Below are 24,857 nucleotides of genomic sequence, written 5' to 3'. Positions count from 1 at the left end.
CCCTTTCTTCCCAACCCATCAGCACCTGGATAGCACTACTTCTGTCCCTATCCACTCTACACCCCAGAACACATCCCTTGAGCCACTCTTTTATCATGCCTTAACAACATTATCCTACAAAATCTTAATTTTAAGTCAATACGATCACCTTCTCTGCTCTTATATCTGAGTTGCTAAGAGATGAAACTGAACAAAAATTTAAAAATCACAAAATTGGCCCTGGCTGGTGTAGCTCAGTGGATTGAGTCCTGGCCTACAAACTGAAAGGTCACCGGTTCCATTCCCAGTCAGGGCACATTGCTTGGGTTGCAGGCCAGGTCCTCAGTGGGGGCATGTGAGGGGCAACCACACAATGATGTTTCTCTCCCTCCCTTCCCATCTCTCTAAAACTAAATAAATAAAACATTTTTAAAATAATAATAATAAAAAATAAATAAAATCTTTTAAAAAATAAAAAATCACAAAATTGGCATCTTTTAAATTTAGCCATTAACTTCATATTAAAGTATACTAAGAAAATTGAGGATACCAGATATTCCTCAGCTTCTTACGTATTCAGCAAACTAATGATGTATCTGAATAAAATGTCATCTCTTTACCTCTCCTATCAGATACTGTCAGACAAATTGTCCTCTCCCCACCGTTTTCAATCCCAATAGATTTGTATTCAAGCCTTAAGTCCACCTCCAGGTCACAAATATTGTACCTCAGCTTTCCAATCTCTCTCTCACTTCCAACTTCTCTCTTTAGGCCTGCCCCAGAGCCCATGACAAGGCACACATCTCACCCATCATTTAAAACACTTTCTTTTATCATGTTTAGAATATTCATTTTAAGAAGGCAGAGGCAGTCTGGGCAACTTGGCAATGAAAGAGACAAAATTTTATGGTAACCCATTCCTTTTATATGTAACTAAAGTTTCTCCCACTATATAAATAACTAAATACATAAATAAATCTGTTCATCTTCCCACCTTTTGCTCCTCGCCTTCACAGCCAAACTTCCCAAAACAGTTGTATATACTCCTAAGTTTACACTTCTTAGTTTACATTTCTTTCTCAATTTATCAGTATTTCAATCATTCCTGGATCTGGCTCTTTTCTCTCCCTGTACAATCATATCCATATTCTCAGCTTCAATTACCATCTATATACTGATACTTACCAAATAAATGTACATTTCTAGTCAATACCTTGCCCCTGAATTACAGATCTGTAATATATTAAACTATCTTCAAATACCTAATTTGATGTTTCAAATGCACATTAAAGGCAACATGTCCACAGAACTCTTGAGACTACTGCTCACCCTCTTAATACCTATGAGATAATACACACACACAAATCTTATTCCTCTTAGATTTTATTTTATTTCAGTGAGTGATACTATCATGATCCAGTTGTAAAAGCTACAAACTTGGAAGTGACCCTCAATGTCTTCTTTTCTATATAATCCGGTGGTTCTCAACCAGGGGCAATTTTGTCCCCCAAGGGATATCTGGCAATATTTGCAGACATTTTTGGTTGTCATGACTGGGCATTAGTGGCATCTAGTGAGTTGAAGCCAGGAATGCAGCTAGACATCCTTAGGATACGCAGGGCAGCCTGTCCACACCAAAGAAAGTTGGTCCAAAATGTCAATATTTCAGAAGCTTAGATGAGCTAATTAACCTAGTATTAAATTTTATCAATTCCACTTCCCAAACATAGCTTAACTCCATCATTTTCTCTTCCTCTTAACTACCAGCACTTCCTGATTCAAGGCACCATTACCTTTCATCTATAATAGTCAACACAATAACTGTCCTACATCCACACTTGTTCAACTTCATACAATGAAGTCAGAATAATTCTAACTCATTCCTCTCTTCCTGAAAAAATCACCACTGTTCTTATGCTGAAGACCAAAAGGACATACAAGTGTTTGCATGATCTGCTCCCTCTTCCCACTTCTACCACACTTCAGCCATTTTCCCCCTAATCAACCAACTGTAGCCACCACCTTGGGCTCTTTTCACTTCTTTGCACATACCATTCTCCTTTCTACGTTAGGACCTTCAACCATGCTGTTCCTTCTCTCTAAAGCACTCTCTACACCCCACCACTCTTTCACTAGTTAACTCCTACTATTCTTCAAATCCCAGCTCAAATATTACCTCCTCTAAGTCATCCCTCAGCACTCTGTAATTTTCCTTCACAGCACTTATACATGTATAAAAAATAACTGTGATTCGTATGGCTGGGTTTTTTTTTAAGATTTTATTTATTTATTTTTAGAGAGAGGGGAAGGAAGGGAGGGAAAAAGAAACAGAAAGAAACACCAAGAAACGCTGTTTCTCTTGCATAAGAGAAACATCGATTGCCTCTGGCATGCCCCCAACTTGGGACCTGCCCCAGAACCCAGGCATGTGCCCTGACTGGGAATGGAACCAGCAACCTTTCAGTTCACAGGCCAGCACTCAATTCACTGAGCCACACCAGCCAGAGATGCATGGTTGTTTTTTAGTGGATCTACCTCTCACTATACTGTATGTACATGGTAAAGAGACCATGTATATTTAGCACAAAATTGTGCTACATAACTAGCACTCAGAAATATTTGTTCAATACTAAATAAATACAGAATGTAATCTACTCTAGGAGTTTCAATTGTCACTTTTATTGCAGGTGATTTCAGGATTCAAATCTTGGTCCCCGGCCTTGCTTCTGAAATACATACCTCCAGTTCAGCAATAATACATTTTCCCACAATACCAATTAGCTTATAGATGACTGGTAAGTAGGAGAATAGTATCAATTTAACCTGTCAGTTGGGTTGATTTGTACTACAGAACTAAAACCTTGGAATTCAAACCATAAGAAAGAAAAAAAGCCCTCAGCTTGGCTGCTGCATGGGCAGGAGTCCTTACACATCTAAAACAGCCAAAAGAAACATCTGCACTCAGGGTTCCCAATCAATAAAACATACCCCCAGACTCACACAGCTCTCTGCTGGTGTGTTTCCTTCTGTGTCTACCTTAACAGCAAGCAGCCTCACTGACTCAGAGCTCTACTTTTTTAAATGCCTTGGTTCAGTGCCAACCCCAAGCCAATCTCAACTGTATTCTGTATATTCTGTATATTCTGCCTCTAGCAGCATCCGGCCATGCTAAGCCACCTACTGGTCTGTCCAATTTATTTCCCAAGGCAGCAATTATTATTCTCGCTAGTGTTCTGGTTACAAAATTATTTGGTCTGTTCCAGCCCTATTTTCCCATAGTCCTATATGCTTAGTGTACAATTTGCAGAACATGAGGTTTCTCAAGAGCACAGATGTTGTAGCAGATGTTCCCAGTTTCAAATAGCTCTTGATAGTTCCTCGATTAGCTTATATTCCCCAAATCTAGGATCTAGTTTCATTATCTGGTAGGAGTCCAGAATCATATCAATTAGAGTCAATGATGTCTGTCTCTGTCTCTCTCTCCCCGTCTCCTCTACATTCAATCATTCCACACATCCTATCAATTTTCCTTATGCATGGTCTCTCACATCTTTCCCACCTGCCCACCTGACACAACTGAAAGCTTCAACACCTCTCATCTGAGCAAATTTAATAGCATTCAAGGTAGTCATCCATCTTCCAGGCCTTCCTTATTCCAAACCAAACTCCACTAGACCGTGGGAACTGTCTTCCCAGAAATATAAGTCTGATTGTGCTATTCCTCCTCTATTCTAAAACCTTCGATGGCACCGCACTGTGAATTCAAGGCTCCAAACCACTGCTCCATTTTCATGACATAGTGACCATCCCACTCACTTCACACTGTGGCAGAGATAAATCATACAAACCATTGCACACACTGCTGGCAAAGAAAGTCAATAAATATTAGCTATTACTATTACAAATTACCTGGTATTACAGTCAGTTCTAAGAATGTCATCTCCCTACCCTTGACTTTAAGCACCTTAAGTTCCTTGTTTTTGAATTATTTGAGACAAAGGTCAAATCTTGGTTTTGTCATCTAACTTGCTGTGACCTTGAACAAATTATTTAGCTTTTTGAGCCTCAGTAAAATTAGGATAATATCCATGCCACGGGGGAGTTGAAAAAACTAAATGACATAGCATAGGTAGAATGCCTGCAAAAGAAGAGAAATCAGTTTATATTCGTTTTCTTAAAAAGTGTTCATTTAAAGAATAAGCACAGAACTAATTGCTTGCCTTGTTTCTCTCACAAATAGGCAGGTAGGGAGTAGCAGTCAAAGAAATTGGTTTAACAGTAAAATGTATCTTTATCCCTTTGATATAAATGCTTGTTCCAAGAACATAAGATTTAAGAGAATCTTTCTCTATGCTACTAGGCAAAGAAAAGGTTATTAATATGGAACCATATTTTACAGGATATTAACTAATGTGAATTATGTTACTGAAGTTATTGAGACTCAACATACACCTAGTTCATATGTAGAACTAGTAGTTATTTAGTGAGTTTTAATAGTTAATAAAAGTTTTAAATATATAAATACATGCAAAAATGCAGTGCTACAATACTTATAAATTCCATAAAAATGAATCTAACTGCATACATATATTAAAATTCCATATGTAAGATTCTTATATAGTCATTCAAAAAATTGGTCTGATTCCATTTATATCACAGGCTTTCACAGTACAGCATGACAAGAGTTTCTTTAAAATGAGAAAGCGGCCATGGCCAGTTGCTCAGTGGTTAGAGCATCATCCTGATAAACCAAGGTTGCAGATTTGATCCCCAGTCAGGGCACATAGAAGAGGCAACTAACGAATGCATAAGTAAGTAAGTAACAAATCGATGTTTCTCTCTTGCTCTCTCTCTCCCTTCCTCTATCTAAAATCAATTTTTAAAAAATAACAAAATGAGGAAGCAAAGAAAGGAGAAAGGGGAAAAAGAGAAAATGGTACCAAAATATCCAAAGTTAGTCTTTTCTCATTGTACCTTGCTTTTCCCTGCCTCCCATGGGTTTTGCCTAATTGTCTTTCCTACTTCATAGTAAGAAAAGAATGACAGGGAGGGAGGTATAAGGGGACTACATGGTAACAGACAAAAATATGATAAAGATTAAATTTCAAAAAAAAGAATGACAGTCTTTTTAATAAATAGTACTGGAACAACTCAACAATAGCAAAAACATTAAAGTTAGACCCATACTTTATATCACATAAAAATTACCTCAAAATGTACCAAAAATCTAAGAGCTGAAACTATAAAACTCTCAGAATAACACCTTAATATTATTAGACACAACCTCAAAAGCTTAAGCGATCAAAGAAAAACAGATAACTTGGGCTTCATCAAAATGAAAGCTTTTGTGCTTCAAAGGTCACCATCAAGACAGTAAAAAGACAAACCAGAGAATGAGAGAATATACATATACATCAATAATCTGATAGTGGTAGAGTACTCAGAATATATAAAGAACTCTTAAAACTCAAAAATAAAAATAATAACCACCACCCACAAGTAGACAAAACATCTGAATAGGCAGTTCTCCAAAGAAGATACACAAATGGCCAACAGGCAAATGAAAATATGATCAACATCATTAGTCATTAGGAAATGAGGTATCATTTCACACTCACTTGAAAGGCTATACTCAAAAAGACAATAGCAAGTGTAACAAGAAAGTGGAGAAATTGGAATGTTCATACACTGCTAGGAGGAATGTAAAATGGTATAACCACTTTAGAAAACTGTCAGTTCCTCAAAAAGTTGTACATAGACATTCCACATAACCTAGCAATTTCACTCCTAGATATCTACCTGAGAGAAATGAAAATATGTGCACACAAAAACCTGTAAAGATTTTCATAGCAACATTATTCAGAACAGCTAAAAAATGGAAACAGTCCAAAAGTCTATCAACTGAGGAATGTATAAACAAAATATGACATATCTATACAATGACTTTTATTCAGCTATAAAAAAAGAATTAAAAAATGATACATTGCTAATGAGCAAGATGAACCTTGAAAACATGCCAAGTGAAAGAAGCAAGAAGATCATACATTGTATAACTCCATTTATATGGAATGTTCAGAACAGGCAAATCCAGAAATAAACAATTCACTAGTAGTTGCCAGGAGCTAAGGGGAGGGGGAGGGATGAGGAAGGGACTGCTACTGGGTACATGATTTCTTTGTGGGATGATGAAAATATACTGGAATTAGATAGTGATGATGGTTTTACAACTTTGTGACTATACTAAAAACCATGGAATCATACACTTTAAAAAAGTAAATTTTATTTACAACTTTATCTCAGTTTAAAAAAGAATTAAAAGCAGCACAACAAAGGAATGAAGAAAAGTGTTCTTTTGACCATTTTCTGTACACTTACTATGTTCTAGACCTATGCTGGTTGCTAGGAACCCAAGATGAACAATACAAAGTCACTATACACCCTTCAGGCTTATTCTCCTTAGCAAACAAATGTCTTTCTCAAGAGGGAACCAGCTCTGAAAATGCAAAAACAGCAAATATAAGCCATAGACAATACAAGGGAATGCAGGTATTTACATTATAAACTCTTCTAAATCACCTTGGAATTTTTGTTGTCGTGTTTCACTAAATACGGGAGAAGGGGCCCTGACCTGTGTGCTCAGTCGGTTGGGCACTGTCCTGCAAAGCAAAAGGTTGTTGGTCCTCTTCCCAGTCAGGGCACATGCCAGTTTGGTGCCAGTAGGGGATGCAAATGATCAATGTTTCTCTCTCTCTCATCCTCCCTCCCTCCCACTCTCTAAAAGCAAATAAATGAAATCTAAAATATATATATAGGAGAAAGGGAAGAAATATGCTTCTAATACTGGTATGAAGTAACTCACTGCTTCCCAATGCTGATAATGTCATTTTCCAAAAACAATTATTTAAATAGCTTCATTTCATTTATTTGAAATGTTTTTTTAAAACAAATAATGTTTTTGAAAAATCTTTCTTATTTTGAATGTATTATTTCCTCAGTGACTCCCAGATTCTTCTCTATTTTTGACATGCAAAAACTGTATGACAAACAAAAATATCCCAAAAGAAAATGATTTTTAACACTTTATTACAATATCCATGTGAAAACTGTTTTTCTGTAATAAGTAACAAGACAGTTCTCTAAACTGAAAAAACAGATGTTTTGGGCTCTAATCACAGATTTTTAACAAACAGTGACTATCTCATATCCTAATATGAAAGTTGCATTTCCATTAAAAAAAAACAGCTAAAATCAAAAACTCAAAATTTGACAGAAAACTATGTTAAACAGTACTTTAAATAGTGCAAAAAAGGCAAGTTCTACTCGATCCAAGACATTAGATATTTTTGATACTTTTAACATGATATTTATATTACTGTACTTTACTGTGTATAGTGTGCTCCTGTGTATAATGCATTCCCACGTTTATGGCCCAAGCTTTAAAGGAAAAAAATCTTTCGTTTTAATTTTTTAATTCAATTTTTTCTTCATTTATATCTAGGTACTTGCTTTTTGTATAAAAAGGAATTTTGGCATTTCTTTTTGAACATATTATAGCATATATTATAAACATATTTGTTATGTAATAAATACGTACAAGACACAAGAACAGATACAAGGTATTTCAGTAGTACCCATGTATAATATGCATCCTTATTTTACCCTCAAAAATTTGGGCAAAAAAGTACACATTATACACAGCAAAATACAGTAACTTCCCAAAAGATAAAACTAAAATTTCATTATTATTACCTTATCTTTGGCCTCAGGCAATGTGATTTCTCTAGGTTCTAAAATTGATATTTCTCGAAAAGGTGGTACACATCTGACTATATCTGGTACGTAGTTTGTGTGAAACAATGGTGGCATTGAGTATCTTCTTTCACCTGACAAAGGCACTATTTGGTTAACTACAGTTGGCTCTTGGTGGGGTGAATGGAAACGTTGCCGTTTACCGTCCAGAGGAAGGTTTTTTTCATCGCTTAATCTCCTGAAAACAAGCAATATACCTTAGTAATTAAAGGTATAACTTTCTGATAACAAACAAAACAATTAATATATAAATATGACAATAATGACTCTCTCATCATGGCCCCATATTAGCTCTATTATGAATCTTAAAATATCCATTTTTAGCACAAGAGATACCTTTAAAAAACCTCAGGAAAAATGAGAATAATGCAGAAGAAAAACACAACTACATATATACATTAAGGTTAGTCTACTACTTTTGAACTACCCCAATGTTTTATCTCAGCAGTGAAAAGTTTACAGGAAGTTTTCTATTTATAAAATCACTAATAATGAAAGATCCAAACTAACAGAAGAGGATAAAATTAAGTTAATCAAGTGCCATATATTTTAAAAAGGCTCTTTGAATCCACCTATGTTCTGGCTCATCAGTAGGCAAGATCAAATTAGAAGATATTTACTTTTTGCCCTGGCTGGCGGAGCTCAGTGGATTGAGCGCGGACTGCGAACCAAAGTGTCGCAGGTTCGATTCCCAGTCAGGGTACATACCTGGGTTGCAGGCCATGACCCCCAGCAACCGTACATTGATGTTTCTCTCTATCTCCCTCCCTTCCCTCTCTAAAAATAAATAAGTAAAAATTTTTTTAAAAAGAAGATATTTACTTTTTAAAAAAGCTATTAAAGATATAAGACAAGTTAAAAAAATTAAAATGAACTACATTTCAGATTATATTAATGATGTTAAATTTCTTGGACATCATCAATGTACTTTTGGTTATTCAGGAAAATATCCTTGTTTTTAGGAGCAATGCACTAGTATATACTGGGGTAAAGTCAAATGAAGTAAACAACTTGCTTTCATAGGTTGGGGGGGGGAATGTGAGGATAGAAGAGAAAGAGGCAGAAAAAAACAATGTAGCAAAACTTTAATTGATATTAGGTTAATGAAATACAGGTGTTCATTTATTCTTTAAATTTTTTCTGGAGGCTTAAAATCTTGCAAAACAAAAGGCAAGGATAAAAATCATTTAAAAAGTAGTATTTGTTGAAAAGAGAAATTTACTTCACTGATATATCAAGTTGTTCATGTAGGTAATACTTTTTTGTAGGTAATGCCATAGGAATCCAATTCCTTTTAAGCTCTAAAATTCTACTGGTCATAGAAACCTGAAGGTTTTTATTAAAATATTCCTTTTGGATTCTGCCAATTTCTCTCTCCTTGACAGACCCACAAATAACTGGAACTCCTGTATCTGTTCACTAAAGTGAACAGTGCTAAAAACATAAGCATACTTAATATTTTTTAAACATTCAAAGTAATTTAGAGCTTTATATTTTGAATATCTTTTGAGAATGTCAATTTTAGTTTTTAAAATATGTATAACTATAAACCAGTGGAATTTATTTTACTCATGATTCACCAATTGGCTATCAGGGCAATTTCCAAAAACTGAAAATCTAAACAAAGTCAGTACTTTTAGCATCGCTACACAGATTTCACCATGACAACTAAAGAACAACTCACAGTGCTTCTAAACATAGTATCTAAAGCCAGACCCCCTGGGCTCATATCATAGTTACACCTATTTTACTTGCGTAACTAATTGCTTAACCTCTGTGTGCTTCAGCTTTCTCAACAGGAGAGGGTTAATAGTACCTACATCATAAAGTGCTGTGAAGCTTAATCAAATTATTATTTGTAAAGTCCTTAGAACAAGGCCTACTATATAGTTATGATCAATCTCAAGTAGTATTATTTTTAATTGGACACAAAAATTATGAAATGTTTATATAAGCTTTAAATAGCAACATCTACCAAGTATTGCCAAATCATACTTTAATAATCACCTCTAAAGCCCTATTATAATTACTTTATGATACATTAATTTCTTTCATCAAACTAGTTAAAATTAATTGGCTCTTGACTTCTCTATAGAAAGCTTTATGTCATGCAGAAATTTTCATTATAATGTTTATCATGGACTGTTACCTGTATAAGATTTAGATAGACCAAATAATAGTAAACTATACTAAAAAGAAGGTGTTATAGGAGCTGAATTGTATCTTGTTCAGAAATCATATATTTAAGCTTTAACCCCCGGTATTTGGAGGTACGGCCTTGAAAAGAAGTTTAAATGAGGTCATTAGGGTGGGTCCTAATCAATATCACTAATAGGAGGGAGAGGGAAAACACAGAAAACACAGAAACAGGGATAACCACATGAGAACACATAAAGAGGGCAGCCATCTTTAACAGCCAAGGAGGAAAGTTTCAGAATAAGCCAAACCTGCCAACACCTTGATCTTGGAATTCTAGCCTCCAGTATTTTGAGAAAACAAATTTCTGCTGTTTAAGCCAATCAGTCTGTTGTACTTTGTTATGGCAGCACTGGTATATAAATACAGGAAGCCATCTGATTTAGTTAAAAATCTCAATTAAAAGTAGTTTTCTGAAGAAATATAGCATCATTCCAATATAAAACTTACAATAGCAAGTGTAAATAAAGTATCTCTAAAATTCTTTAAATATTATGTAGAAGTTTTAAAAGTCTGTGACAAGACTGATCGCACAGATACCAGGAAAAAATTTAGGGCACAGTGTCCATACAATTTTAGTAAAAGATATGCAAAAATTTTATTTTAAAATCCATAAGAAGTACTTACTTCCTTCCTCGAAATAATGGGGAAGCTGAAGTCTGTATTGGACTGACATTTCCATATGTCAACGGCTGTAATGACACAGCTCTAGACAAGCTACCAAAAACAAAGAACAATAGCAATAAACATTCTTAAAATTTTTTCAGAAAAAAATAAGTATTTCAATGATCAAAAGAAAACAAGTCAAAATGGCATTTTTCTCTACCTTCAAATGTTTCATATAAAAAGTGTTTCCATCAAGTAGAAAACAAAATTTACATTATGATACAGGCAAAAATATTTCCATACTTACTCTACATTCTGAAAGTTGAACTGGGCATCGATAAGCTGCTGATGTGAATAAAGAGTTGGTGACAGAGCAAAGAAGTTATTATATTGTTGATGGTTTGGCGTGAAAGGTGGGCGACCCAAAATTGAGTTTGGGAACATACTCTTGTTCACTAAAAGTGAACATGTATTCTTCCGCCTAGAATAGTTTTAAAAGACAAATTAATTATAGCTTAAAGATACTGAGCTCTTTGGTAACTAGTATCCTCTATTTAAAACAACTGGTTACAAAGTTATGAATTTTACTTGCAGTTATTTTTAAAAGCTGAAATAGATGTCTTAAGTCATACTATAGGTAACAGAAAACTTACCAACAAAGAATTTTAAATCTAGATTAATCATAGCATTATTCAAATGCCAGCACAATCTATGTAAGTTTCAAAATTTCTGATGAATGTCCCTAATAAATTTAGCCTAGTATCAATATATCTTTTAGAAATCAAGTTAACACCACATACTCTGGTCATAAAAAAGGAACACTAAAAAACAGGGAAACATTTAATGAAACCCTACAGATTATTCCCAATATAACTTATGTAAAGACAGAACCATCTCATGAAATCTGGTTCCTATGATTGAGATCTTACAGATCTGATCAAGCAAAGGAAGGAATTTGTATTGCCTAATAACTACTTCTAAAATTGTAAGATTCCCTTCAAAGTCTAAATAACTACATAAAGGACTTTCAGTAAAAGGGCTTAGTTCACAAGAATAGGGAAAACCTTGTATATAAAGCAATCAGAACCACTCACTGACCCAAGCAGGAATCTAGATATCTATTCCTTTGCAGTTGATTCCAAAGGTTACAAACTTAAAAAAGAGTAGGGTAAGGTAACAAACTGAAAACAAGTATTAAAATAATCCCCAGCACACCTTCATAAAGGAGGAAATTAGAAAACTCATTTTCAGAATAACTAAGAAACCATATAATATAGTAACCAGAGAGTTTATATAACATAGTCAACAGGTTCCACCAAAGAAAAGTCAAGGCTGCTAGCAACTACGATAAGGCCTACTGCTGAACTGCCCACCCATGTACACAGAGCTTTCTCCAACTAGATTTCTAATACCTCTTACTTAAAATAGATGTCGTGGATGCCAGAAAGAAAAAAAAATCTGAAAATAAACAAAAACAATGCCAAGAACAAATGAAACTCAAAAATAAAGCCCCTCAAAAAACTCCCTAATGAAAAAAACATTAGTTGTTTAAAAAGTAGAGAGACTTTTGCAAATTACAATACTGAAAGCGGAAATATCCAGCAGAAAGTGAAAAGATAACATTGAGAAAATCCCTTAGAAGGAACAAAAAGGAAAAAATGATGAGGGCAGAAAGGAAGCAGGACAATAAGAGAGAAAACAGAAGAACATCAAACTACCCGGTCCAACATCCAACATAATAGAAGCTCCAGATAAAATACAAAAAAAGAATTACCAAATACATTTTTTTAAATTTCCAAGACTGAAGAACACCAATCCTTACATTTAAAGAACCCAATGAATACAAAGCATTTTTTTAAAATATTAATATCAAAGCATATTAGAGTAAAATTTTAGAATTTCAGAATATTAAAAAAGCATATAAAATATTAGAGGAAAACGTTATAAACAAAGGGTTGGTAATCAAAATGCTTTAAAGCAACAGTAGAAACCATAAGACAATGGAGTCAATGCCTTCAAGTCCCTGAAAGAATCGCTCCCAAGCTGTAATCCAATGCCTAACAATACTATCAATGCAAGGGAGACAAAAACCTTGTTAGACATGTAAGTTACCAAAAAAGAAAAAGAAAACCAGGATTATGGTGAAGGGAAGCTAACAGCTTGAATAGAGCAGGAAAGAAGGCTTTAGGGAGATATCCAAAGAGAAAAAAGAAGGTTAATTGGTAGATTACCTGATGAACTTTACCAAAGAGAGCAGTTCTGCTGACAGAGCAGAAATAATTATAGGAACGGAAAAACAGCAAGTCAAGCATAAAATAAATTACTAAACAACAGAAAAAGCATACTCAAAGGGTCATATAAAAAAGTAAATATAATCAGTTACCTACTTGGTTCCTACAACACAAACATTGAATACAGAAATTGTATTTAGAAAATTGAGATTCTGGCCAAGATGTAGGCATAGGTAGATACACTTTGCCTCCTCACACAATCAGAAAGACAACAACGAATTAAAAAACAGAAACAAAAACAAACAAACAAAAACAAACAGAACTGCCAGAAAATCGATCTGCATGGAAGTCTGACAAACAAGGAGTTAAAGTAACATTCATCCAGACTGGCAAGAGGGGTGGAGACGGGTAGTGGAGGCAGAGAGGACTTGTGGCAAGGCAGCACCTGGCAGACCAGGCAGTCCCACATTTGCGTGAGGATAACCTGGGAGGAGCAACTGGGCAGCAAGACAGACCACGCAATCCAGGGTTCCAATGTGAGGAAATAGAGCCTCAAAACCTCTGACTATAAAAATCTGTGGGGGTTGCGGCAGCAGGAGGAAACAGCCTCACAAGAGAAATGCTGAAGAGACCCACAGGTCCTAGAACGTACACAAACCCACCCATCTGGGAATCAGGACTATAAGGGCCCAATTTGCTTGTGGGTAGCAGGGGAAGTGACTGAAAGTCAGCCAACAGCAGAGCAAGTGGTATTGTTCCCTCTAGAACCCCTCCCACACACACAGTGACACAAGGCAGCCATGTGAGCAGCCCAGGCCTGGCAAGTACCTAATGCCCCACACCTTACTATGTAACAGGCATACTGAGACAAAAAAAATATGGCCCAAATAAAAGAACAGATCAAAGCTCCAAAAATAAAATGAAGCAGTGAAGAGATAGCCAACCTACTAGGTACAGAGTTCAAACCACTAGTAATCAGGATGCTCACAGAAATGGTTGAGTATGGTCACAAGAGAGAGGAAAAGTGAAGACTACGAAAAGTGAAATAAAGGAAAATGTACAGGGAACCAACAGTGACAGGAAACTGGGACTCGAATCAACAATCTGGAGCAGAAGGAAGAAAGAAACATTCAAATGGAACAGAATGAAGAAACAAGAATCCAAAAAATGGGGAGAGGCTTAGGAACCTCCAGGACAACTTTAAATGTTCCAACATGAGCATCATAGGGGTGACAGATGGAGAAGAGGAACAGCAAGAAATGGAAAACTTATTTGAAAACATAATGAAGGAGAACTTCCCCAATCCAGCAAAGGAAATAGACTTCCAGGAAGTCTAGGAAGCTCAGAGAGTCCCAAAGAAGTTGGACCCAAGGAAGCACACACCAAGGCACATCAGAATTACATTAGCCAAGACAAAAGATAAGGAGAGAATCTTAAAAGCAGCAAGAGGAAAGGAGACAGTTACCTACAAAGGAGTTCCCATTAGACTGTCAGCTGATTTCTCAAAAGAAATCTTGTAGGTAAGATGGGGCTGGAAAGAAGTATTCCAAGTAATGAAAGGCAAGGGCCTACATCCAAGATGACTCTACCCAGCAAAGCTATCATTTAGAATGGAAGGGCAGATAAAGTGCTTTCCAGATAAGGTCAAGTTCAAGGAGTTCATAATCACTAAGCCCTTATTACATGAAATGTTGAAGGGACTTATCTAGGAAAAAGATCAAAACTATGAACAGTAAAATGACAGCAAACTCACAACTATCAGTAACTGAACTTATAAAAAAAAAAAACCCAACTGAGCAAACAACTACAACAGGAACAGAATCACAGAAATGAAGATGACATGCAAGGGTTATCAGTAGGGAGGAGGAGGGGGTAGAATGGGGAAAAAGGTACAGGGAATAAGAAGCATAAATGGTAGGTACAAAATAGACAGGGGGAGGTTAAGAATAGTATGGGAAATGGAGAAGCCAAAGAACTGATAGGTATGACCCATGGACATGAACTAAGGTGGAGGAATGCTGGTGGAAGGAGGGATGCAGGGCAGAGGGGAATAAAGGAGAGAAAAAAAATGGGACAACTGTAATAGCATAATCAATATTTCAAAAGATTATATTCACATCATTAACTACATCTTATATTTAAAATTACATATATTCATATATTACACTATAAGTTATATATGAGAGGAGACACAAAAAGAATGGAATTATCTTCTGGAGGGCGGGCCCCTTGTAGTACAGGCTTCCCTTGTTAGCTGAGTGTTCTAGGAAGCCATCTGTATCAGTGTTACAGATGGCATTATTGTGAGACGCTGCATTCAGTTTCAGCAATTTTTTTTTAATACTCTTTCAACACATTTGCCCATTTAATGATCGCTGACTTACGAGCATACCTGCCCACATTGTGCTGAGTGTTCAGCAGTTTTTGACCAAAACTGCATGACCTCTGTGCCACTTCCTCCCTGTTCACCCAATCTTGTCCCAAGGGACCTTTTTTTGTTTCCCTGGATGAAAAAAGTCCTCAAAGGGAAACATTTCACTAATATGGAACAGATTAATTAAAAAACAGCCAAAGCACTAAAAGGCATCAAAATGGGTGAGTTCAAAAACTGTTTTGAGCAGTGGAAAAAATGTCTCACTAGGTATGTTGCATCAAATGGAGAGCACTTTGAAGATGACTTAGGTTTAAACATGTAAGAATATATACATACAAATATTTATAAATAAATTCTGGGGTTTTTGGGGTCCCCATTCATATTCACATTTATATACATCACAATTTATGATGAGAGAGTACATAAAGGTGCTAAATCTTCATTTTCAGCAGATGTCAACCCAAAGAATAGCTGTAATTTTTTTTTTAAAAAACAGAGAAAAAGAACATTTAAGCAGCTAAAAAAAAAAAAAGCAGTTGCTTCTGGGGATTGACACAAGACGGTTGGAAAAATTGGAGCAGCAGACAACAAAAGAGAAGGACCTGAAATCAATCAATCAATCAATCAATCATACAAAATTTGTCCCTTTTTTTTTTTTTTGTCAATTCTGTAAGAGTAAAATTCCGCAGGCTGGCCACCGACAGTGAGGTACACCAGTCCTGGGTTTAAAAAGATTTGGACAAGTCTCTGACCACCATCAGATCTCGTCCCAAGTGCCTTACTCTCTAATTTGAATCAAAGACAAATGTTACCTCCAGAAAACAAGTTTGTCAACTTTCCTCAGCAGGCCTTTATGTCTTGTCAGCTTTTTTTTTTTTTTACGTAATCCTATCAAATCTACTACACTGATTTTAACTGCTCAGAGGAAATGAAAATATCTGGAACTAAGCAGTATTCCACAGAATCCGTATTAAAAGTATACTCAATAATCATAGAATGGCCAATTCAAGAGTGACAGCTAATGCCTTGTTTTACCCTTTGCCTGGGTTCATACTTTCTTGGCCTTCTTTACTCTGCTTCCCTGACTCCAATACATATAAAACATAATTCCTATTACACATAATTCCTCAGAAAATGACATTAAATACAAGTCATTATAGTAATAAATTCTGATTAGTATTTCATTTTGTTGGAATATAGACACTACAAGTATAGGTATAATAAACAAGGGATGGAATTTGTACTCAGAAAAATGAGAATTAAAATGTTGCTTCAGATTTATTTAAATCAGTTCACAGTTAAAATTCTATGACACTGTGTATACCTATAAATAATACAGAGTAGGACAAAAGTAGAATTACAGCTGTTCCTATGGAAAATAATACAATAAGTAATAATGTAATAAATTGTTTCTCATACAACCGTAAACCCTTTATGTATGTTTTTTTTCAACATCCAAATAAAGTCCTATACACATGCATTCAGATTTGAAGACTGAAAATGACTTACTGGCTCAGACCTCACCAATTCCTATCCCATTACTTGGTCAGATCCAAACTAAGAATAAGTCAAAACATGTCCTGTGCCCCAGCAGTACTCTACAAAATTAATGAACCAATTATGCAAGGCTTGGAAACTTAGAATGATTCCATAGCCAAAAGTTTACTTTAGGGTAAATATGAGTTCAACCTGTCCCAAATTTCCAGATAAGCACTAAAATTTTTGGAGTCCCTCCAAACAAAATACTGGTCAGGTTCTCCTCAGTATGAATCTTGACCTTCAAGTCTGGCTCGTACCAGATCAGTCCCCAAGGTAAAAAGAAACATTCCTAGGAAATGTAACCAATGGCTTTCAATGCTCCACACTGCAGGTATCCTGTATGACCATGTAGGGATAAGGAAGTAAACCAAAAGCCCATGAGTTTCAATTCCTCTTTCTAACCTTTTCCCTAATACATTTCAACTCTGGTTTTTATGACAAAAAGATCAGCAAAATAACAATCTATCATAAAAATAATAAAGGATCCTTTTTTAAAAACAGAATACAGTTTTGGCAAAACTACTATGACATCAGAATTAAGGGGTCCTCCACAGTATTTCAAATTGTCCTCTTCATATTCTGAATGAAAGGCTTTACTAAGTATTTTATATATATAAAACACTACTTCACATTAACTGTGGTAGCAAGTACAAGAAATTTTATACTAAACAAATAAAATCCAGATACTGGTGGCATCCTATTTTTCTTAGCTTGAAAGTTATGTAACTCGATCTGTACTTAACTATAAAATAGAGTAATCTAGATAACTTGCGAACTGTTTTAAAACCATTGCATTGGTTCTGGCTTTAAGGAATCTTAAGCATTGCTTCTGATTAAGATTGACCCAATAAGAAAATATACAGGTTTATTTGTAAATAATCATACATGAGACAAACTGTAACAGATTAGTTTACAAATTCCTAGTGCTATAGTATTTGATCCTGGAGTTTACGTCTTGGAATTTGTCCTAAACTTGTCCTCTCCTCCAAGGAATTAAAGAACACCCAAGGTTACATAATTCCTTCATCAGGATTCCCTAGAAAGCATAATCTACCTAATATAAGACTCAAAACTGTAGTGGCTACATCCAGTTATCGCTTCACTTTATCCAAATGCCTTTGATCCATCCCCCAAACACACTTCTTTTTTCCACAGTGCAAACAGTCCAATTTGTAAATCCTGCTCACTCACTGTCAAAACCACCTGCAGATTTTGAAAAGGACACTCCTTTTTATTAATTAGATTCCATCCAAGTGTTAAAAAAATAATATAGTCACATGGTTTGAAATGGACGTTTCTTAAATGAACTGTGCCACATGGAGTCTATCTGTTACACATCATTTCCACATCAGACTTAATTGGGGATATCACACCAACAATGTTACTATTACTAGCTATCAGTACATAGTAAGAGCCTTTTGGGCTGTTAGGCAGTACATGTTAATCCCTTGTGATAATAAACCATACAATATGTCGGCACTTACAAAAAATAGTATGTTACCTATAATACAAACATGCAAACTTATTGTTCAGTTAGGGTCGCTTTTACTAAACATCTGTTAGCGAGTTGCCAAGTTAGCTTGAGTTTTACCGTTTCTGTTTCTTTTTTGTTCACCCAATTGGTATACGCAAACTAAATAAACAACTCCTATTTTAAACACAGAGCTAAAAGAGATCTAAAACAAGACAGGATACTTGGATAATACGGAAGTTGTGAGACACAAAATCCCTCGTATTATGGACTAGAAACAACAGAGGAAGAGCCCATCTACAAAGGCTGGACGGGGTGGGGGATGGTGGCAGAGTATGCAGTAATCTGACTGTCCTAATCTGTGCACTTTCCGTGAAGAACTGAGGCAAGACGCAAAGTCATGCCCATTTAAACCGTCCTTCGAAACATCATGCAGGATCCCATGACAATCTTCCTCTTTTCGTCCAAGACCGAGGACGGGGCACGAGGAAAAGAGTGAAAAAAGTAAACGGTACTAACAGTCTTGAAAAAGTAGAACAGCATAGGGGTTGCCCATAAACCTGGGAAGAGATATTGCTAGAACCTTCCATGCGAAACAAAACAATACAGTTTCAAAAAAGTTTCCCGCGCCCCGCCCTCCACCTGGATCTACAGGATGAGCCCCGCGCCGAAACCCCCTGACTCACAGGTGTCCTAGGGGCAGGGCCTATCGGCACTGCCCGCCCAGGAGCTCCAAGGCCGGAGCGACGACGGACCCGCGCGCTCGTTCGCAGCTTTCGCCTGAGCCAAAGAGGTAGTAGCCCGCGGAATAGCTAGGCCCGGTTCCGGAACCGGATTACTTTCTGAACACCGGACTCTGCGGCCGGGGAAGAGAGACAGGAGAAGAGGCAGAGCCAGCAAAGTGTAAGAGGTTGAAGACCAAGGTGGTAAGACGTGGAAGACCAAAAAGTAGCTCAAAAAGCGGCATAGACAGCAGTGTCAGAAACACCCGGAAGACCGACTTAACCCCGGATGGGAACAGTTGGAAGAGAAGCCACACTTCCGGCAACATCCGCGCTTCCTGCCTCCAGCCTCCTGCGCGCTCTTTGCTAAACGCGCAGGCGCATGCTTGCCTGGAGTCCGAGCTTGTTTAGAGATGGTCTTTAGTGGTTTTTTCCTCTAAAAAACGTTTTGTACTGGTTTTGGTGTCTCAGGCGGGTGACTTCTCCTAGCGTTTCCAAATCCAGTTTTCACTCACTCATCTACACCAATCTGTATTAAGCTTTTTAAAAAAAAAATGATTTTATTTTTCCTGGCTGGCGTAGATAGCTCAGTGGATTGAGCACGGGCTGTGAAGCAAAGTGTCATAGATTCGATTCCCAGTCAGGGTACATGCCTGGGTTTGAGGTCATGACCCCCAGCAACCGCACATTGATGTTTCTCTATCTCCCTCCCTTCCCTCTCTAAAAATAAATAAATAAAATCTTAAAAAAAAAATTTATTTTTAGAGAAAGGGAGAAAAATATCAATGTGTGATTGTTTCTCATGTGCACCCTACCAGGGACCTGACTTGCAACCCAGGCAAGTGCCCTGACTGGGAGTTGAACCATGAACCCTTTGGTTCACATGCTGGCACTCAATCCACTGAGCCACACCAGCCAGGATTGTATTAGGCTTTTTTATTTCCTACCAGTGAGCTGTGAGCTACTTGAGTGTGAAATCCCTTATTTATCGCTTAAGCTGACACTCAGCACCTTGTCAGTAATAATAGCTGACATTCCTTAATATCAACAAATATTTTATATTTCTTCTTGAATGAGGTTTAATAGTTGTGAAGATATCTAAGTTACTGAATTTATCGGTGTAATTCTGTTAACAATATTCTTTATTGTCCTTCCATATCTATAAAATCTCCCCTCTACTCATTCATGAAATTGGTAGTTTGTGTCATCTTTCTTTTTTCCTGGTCAATCTGGGGAGAGGCTTATCAACTTTACTGATCTCAAATCTTAAAGCCAGCTTTTGTTGTCACAGAATTTCTCTATTGTTTTTGTTTTCTATTTCATTTATTTGTGCTGTTATATTTCCTTACTTTTGCATTTAAATTTGTTTAAAGTTTTAAAGTTCTATAGTTTCCTTTTTCTTGAATTTATGGGGATGACATTGGTTAATAAAATTATATAGATTTCAGGGGTACAGTTCTATAATACTAACTTTATAGGTTCTTCATTTGAAAACCGAGGTCGTTGACTAGAGAAATTTCTCATTTTGTAGTATAAGCATTTGGTGGGATGTATTCCTTAAAGTACTGCTTTAGCTGCATCCCATACATTCTGATACAAGGTAGAGCCAAAGTAACACCTGCTTGAGTGTGGTTAGTAGTAATGATATAGGTGTAATAATTTATTGTTCTAATTTGAACATTTTACCTAAAATATCATATGGTGTGCTTGAGTGTGATATTGTTATGTTACAGAATTACATGCTTATGATTTTGTAATAAAAGATTTTATAATTAAAAGGGGGCCATTTTTTGTGCTGGATCCCATATATTCTGTTTTCCTTCATTTCAAAATACACTCTAATCTCCCTGAAGATTTTTCTTTGCCCCATAGGTTACTTCTTTGTTATGTAGTCTCCAAATATTGAGGTATTTTCTAGATATACTTTTGTTATTGATTTCTAATTCCATTAGGATCAGATAATATACTTTGTATAATTTGAATCATTTTAAATTTATTGAGACTTGTTCTGTGGCCCAGAATATGGTCTGTCTTGGCAAATGTTCAGTGTGCATTTAAAATGAATGCATATTCTGCAGTTGCTCGGTTAATTGTTCTACAGATGTCAATCACATCAAGTTGGTTGATACTATTGTTCAAATCTTTGAAATCCTAGGGAATTTAGAACATGCTAATTTTCTGTCTACTTCTTCTATTAGTTATTAACAGAAAAGTATTAAAATATCTGACTGTAATTATAGATTATCCTAGTTCTCCTTCTTCTTATCAGTTTTTGCTTCATTTATGTTGAAGCTCCTAAAGTTAGTTGTACAAACTTTTAGAATTGTTCTGTTATTTCGATGAATTTATCTGTGACAAAAGTGATTTATAAAAATTATTTTATCATTATGAAATGATCCACTTTATAAATAACCCACTTTTTTCTAGTAATAGTCTTTGCTCTAAAGTGTACTTTATCTGGTGGTAAAAAAGCCACTCTAGCTTTCTTTTTTATAGTGTTAACATGGTATATTTTTAAAAGAAAAGATAATTCCAGTTCTACAAAAGTCCTCTAGAAAATGGAAAAAGGAAATACTTTCCAGTTCATTCTATAAGGTCACCATTACTCTGATACCCAAACCCAAGATGTTTCAAGAAAAGAAAACTACAGACTAATTTCTGCAAAAACATAGATGCAAGAATCTTAACAAAATTCTAGCTATTTTTATTTTACAATATATAAAAAAGGTAATACATCATGAACAAATAGGGGCTTATCCCAGAATGCTAGTTTGAATTAACACTGGAAAGTCAAACAATATAATTCACCATATTAACTAAGACTGAGAAAGTCAAATTGTATGATTGTTTCCATAGATGTGGCAAAAGCATTGAACAAAATCTAATATCCTAGTAAAACAGAAAAACTTCCTTGACTTAATAAAAAGCATCTATAATAAACAACATACGTAATGGTAAAGAAATGAATGTTTGGCCGTAGGATCAGGAACAAGGCAAGGACATCTGCACTAGCCACTTCTGCAACATTGTAACAGGGGTTCTAGCCTGTACAATAAGGCAAGAAAAGGAACTAAAAGTCATCCAAATTTGAAAGAAGTAAAACTGGCTTAGTTTGCAGATGACATGACCTATGGTGAAAATCCTATATAATCTAGAAAAGGCTACTGGAACTAATAAATGAGATTAGCAAGACAACAGGATATAAAAATAAATGTACAATACAATGGTTGATTTTATTTCTGTATACTAACAACAAACAATCTGAATTTTACATTGAAAATAGCAACAAAAATATGAAATACTTAAAAATAAATTTGATAAAAGATATACAAGTTCTACACAGAAAATTTAAAATGTGCTGACAGAAATTTAAGACACAAACTGACAGGCCATGTCATGGGTCAGAAGACGCAATATTGTAAAACATCAATTATTCCCCACAACAATCAATAGATTCAACACCATTCCAGTAAAATTTAAGTAGATTTTCTTTAGTAATTTATAAAGTGATTACAAATTTTGCATGGAAATGGCCCTGACTGGTATGGTTCAGTGGGTTGGGCATCATTCTGCAAACTGAAAAGTCATCACTTGGATTCCTGGTCAGGGCATATCCCTGGATTGCAGGCTAGATCCCCAGTTAAGGGCATGCAAAAAGCAACCAACTGATCAATGTTTCTGTTCCTCTCTCTTTCTTCCCTTCCCCTCTCTCTAAAAATAAATCAATATTTTTTTAAATAAAAATAAAATTTATATGGAAAAACAAAGGTCCTAGAATAACCAAAACAATTTTTAAAAAGTAAAACAAGGCTGGAGAACTTACACTATACTGCCTGATCTTCATATTTACTATAAAGTTACATTAACTCTGGTAGTATATAATTGATATAAAGGAAAGAAACAAACAGATGTAACTGAATAGAGAGTTACAAAAAAGTCCCGTATATCATGAACCGATCTTTAGCAAAGGACAAACACAATTAAGTGGAAAAAGATTTTTCAGCTAATAATACTGGAACATTAGGGTATCCTAGACAAAAATAAACAAAATTTCATACTTCATGTGAAAACACAAAATGGATCCTAGATATAAATATAAAACTTCAAACTTCTGGAAAAAAATAAGAAAAATATTTGTGACCATAGGCTAGGCAAAGATTTCTTAGGTATGATACCTAAAAAAACTATCCGTAAAAGAAAAAAAAATGATAAATTGAACTTGGTCAAAATTAAGTACTTCTTTTCAAATGACATTATTAAAAAATGAAAAGACTGGGACCTCCAGTCAAGATAGAGTCATAAGTAAACACACTTTGATTCCTTGCACAATTACATAAAAAATTACAACTACACCTCAAAACAATATCCAAAACCCTCAGAAAATCAAGCTGTATGGAAGACCAATGACCAATGATTTAAAGAAGCCACATTCATACAGACAGGTAGGAAGAGTGGAGACACCATGTGGTGCAGAGAAGTAGCAGAATGAGTGGTCCCACATTCACAGGTAGTAAATAAAAATCAGGAGGGATACCTCGAGAGCGAGGGATTCCCAGACCCAGGCCAGACCACACAGCTCAAGGTTCCAACGCCAGGAAGATAAATCCCCATAACTTCTGGCTGTAGAAAACAGTGAGAGTTGGGGTGGCAGAAGGAACTGCCAGATTTTCAAGAGACTCTTGTTAAAGGACCTGAACAGACTTAGAACTTATGCAGACCCACCCCTCTGGGAATCAGCACCAGGGCAACAGCTGGGAGGGCACCAGTCACATACAGGAAGAAAGCGAAGTGACTGGAAATAGGGCGAGTGCCAGGAAAACCTCCAGAAGCCAGGCAGCATGCGGCATTGTCCCCTCTCAGAGCCTACCCCACACAGAGCCACAAAGTGGTGAAGTGAGTTGCCCCACCCTGGCAATTACCTAAGGCTCTGCCACACAATTTATAGGTGCCTTTTCTACAATAGGCCACACTACTAAGACAGGGAGTCAAAGCATCTCTACCTAATACACAGAAACAAACAGGGAGAATGACAAATTGAGGAGACAAAGAAATATGGCCCAAATGAAAGAACATAACAAAGTCTCAGAAAAAGAACTAAATGAAATGGAAATAACCAACCTATTAGATGCAGAGTCCAAAACACTGGCTATCAGGATGCTCAAAGAACTCATTAAGTACAGCAACAGCATAAAAAAATGACCTAGGCAGAAATGAAGGTTACATTAAGTGAAATAAAGAAAAATCTACAGGGAACCAACAGTGGAGGGGATGAATCAAGATTCAAATCAACAAATTAGAACATAAGATGAAAAAAAGCATTCAATCAGAACAGCAAGAAGAAAAAAGAATTCAAGAAAAAATGAGAATAGTATAAGGAGCTTCTGGGACATATCTAAATGTACCAACATCTGAGTCATAGTGGTGCCAGAAGGAGAAGAGGAAGAGAAAAAGATTGAAAACTTATTTGAAAAAATAATGAATGAAAACTTCCCTAATTTGGCAAAAGAAATAGATATACAAATCCTGGAAGCACAGAGAATCACCAACAAGTTGGACACAAAAATGAACACACCAAGACACATCATAATTAAAATTCTAAACATTAAAGATAAAGAAAGAATCTTAGAAGCAGAGAGTTGCCTGGATGGGAGATCCCAAAAGACTATCAGCTGATTTCTCAAAAGGAAATTTGCAGGCTAAAAGGGATTAACAAGAAGTATTCAAAGCGATGAAAAGCAAGGCCCTGCGTTCTCTATCCAGCAAAGCTATCATTTAGAATGGACGGGCAGATAAAGTGCTTCCCAGACAAGGTAAAGCTAAAGAAGTTCATCATCACCAAGCCATTATCACATGAAATGTTAAAGGGACTTATTTAAGAAAAATAAGAACAGTAAAATTGCAATAAATTCACCACTATCACCATGTGAGTC

The 24,857-nt window shown here is 35.9% G+C and overlaps 1 protein-coding gene across 4 annotated transcripts in view; it reads right to left on the bottom strand.

Annotated features, from left to right (window-relative positions):
* TENT2 (terminal nucleotidyltransferase 2) overlaps positions 1 to 19,224 on the bottom strand; it is a 55,189-nt gene extending 35,965 nt beyond the window's left edge. For 2 of the 4 annotated variants that reach the window (XM_028511104.2, XM_028511105.2), the window contains exons 1-4: positions 18,892 to 19,224; positions 10,898 to 11,071; positions 10,612 to 10,701; positions 7,729 to 7,966 (exon numbers count right to left, since the gene is read on the bottom strand). In XM_028511104.2, coding sequence (XP_028366905.1) covers positions 7,729 to 7,966; positions 10,612 to 10,701; positions 10,898 to 11,034 — 465 coding nt within the window. In that variant the 5' untranslated portion in view covers positions 11,035 to 11,071; positions 18,892 to 19,224. Of the gene's footprint in view, positions 1 to 7,728; positions 7,967 to 10,611; positions 10,702 to 10,897; positions 11,072 to 18,847; positions 18,866 to 18,891 lie in introns of those variants that run through there. The other 2 variants (XM_036020461.1, XM_036020459.1) reach the window with 2 other exon arrangements.
* Between the last annotated feature and the right edge of the window lie 5,633 nt (positions 19,225 to 24,857).

This window comes from Phyllostomus discolor, chromosome 3, assembly GCF_004126475.2.
Source record: "Phyllostomus discolor isolate MPI-MPIP mPhyDis1 chromosome 3, mPhyDis1.pri.v3, whole genome shotgun sequence".
NCBI classification, from domain to species: domain Eukaryota; kingdom Metazoa; phylum Chordata; class Mammalia; order Chiroptera; family Phyllostomidae; genus Phyllostomus; species Phyllostomus discolor.
This window is presented reverse-complemented; position numbering and strand designations above follow the sequence as displayed.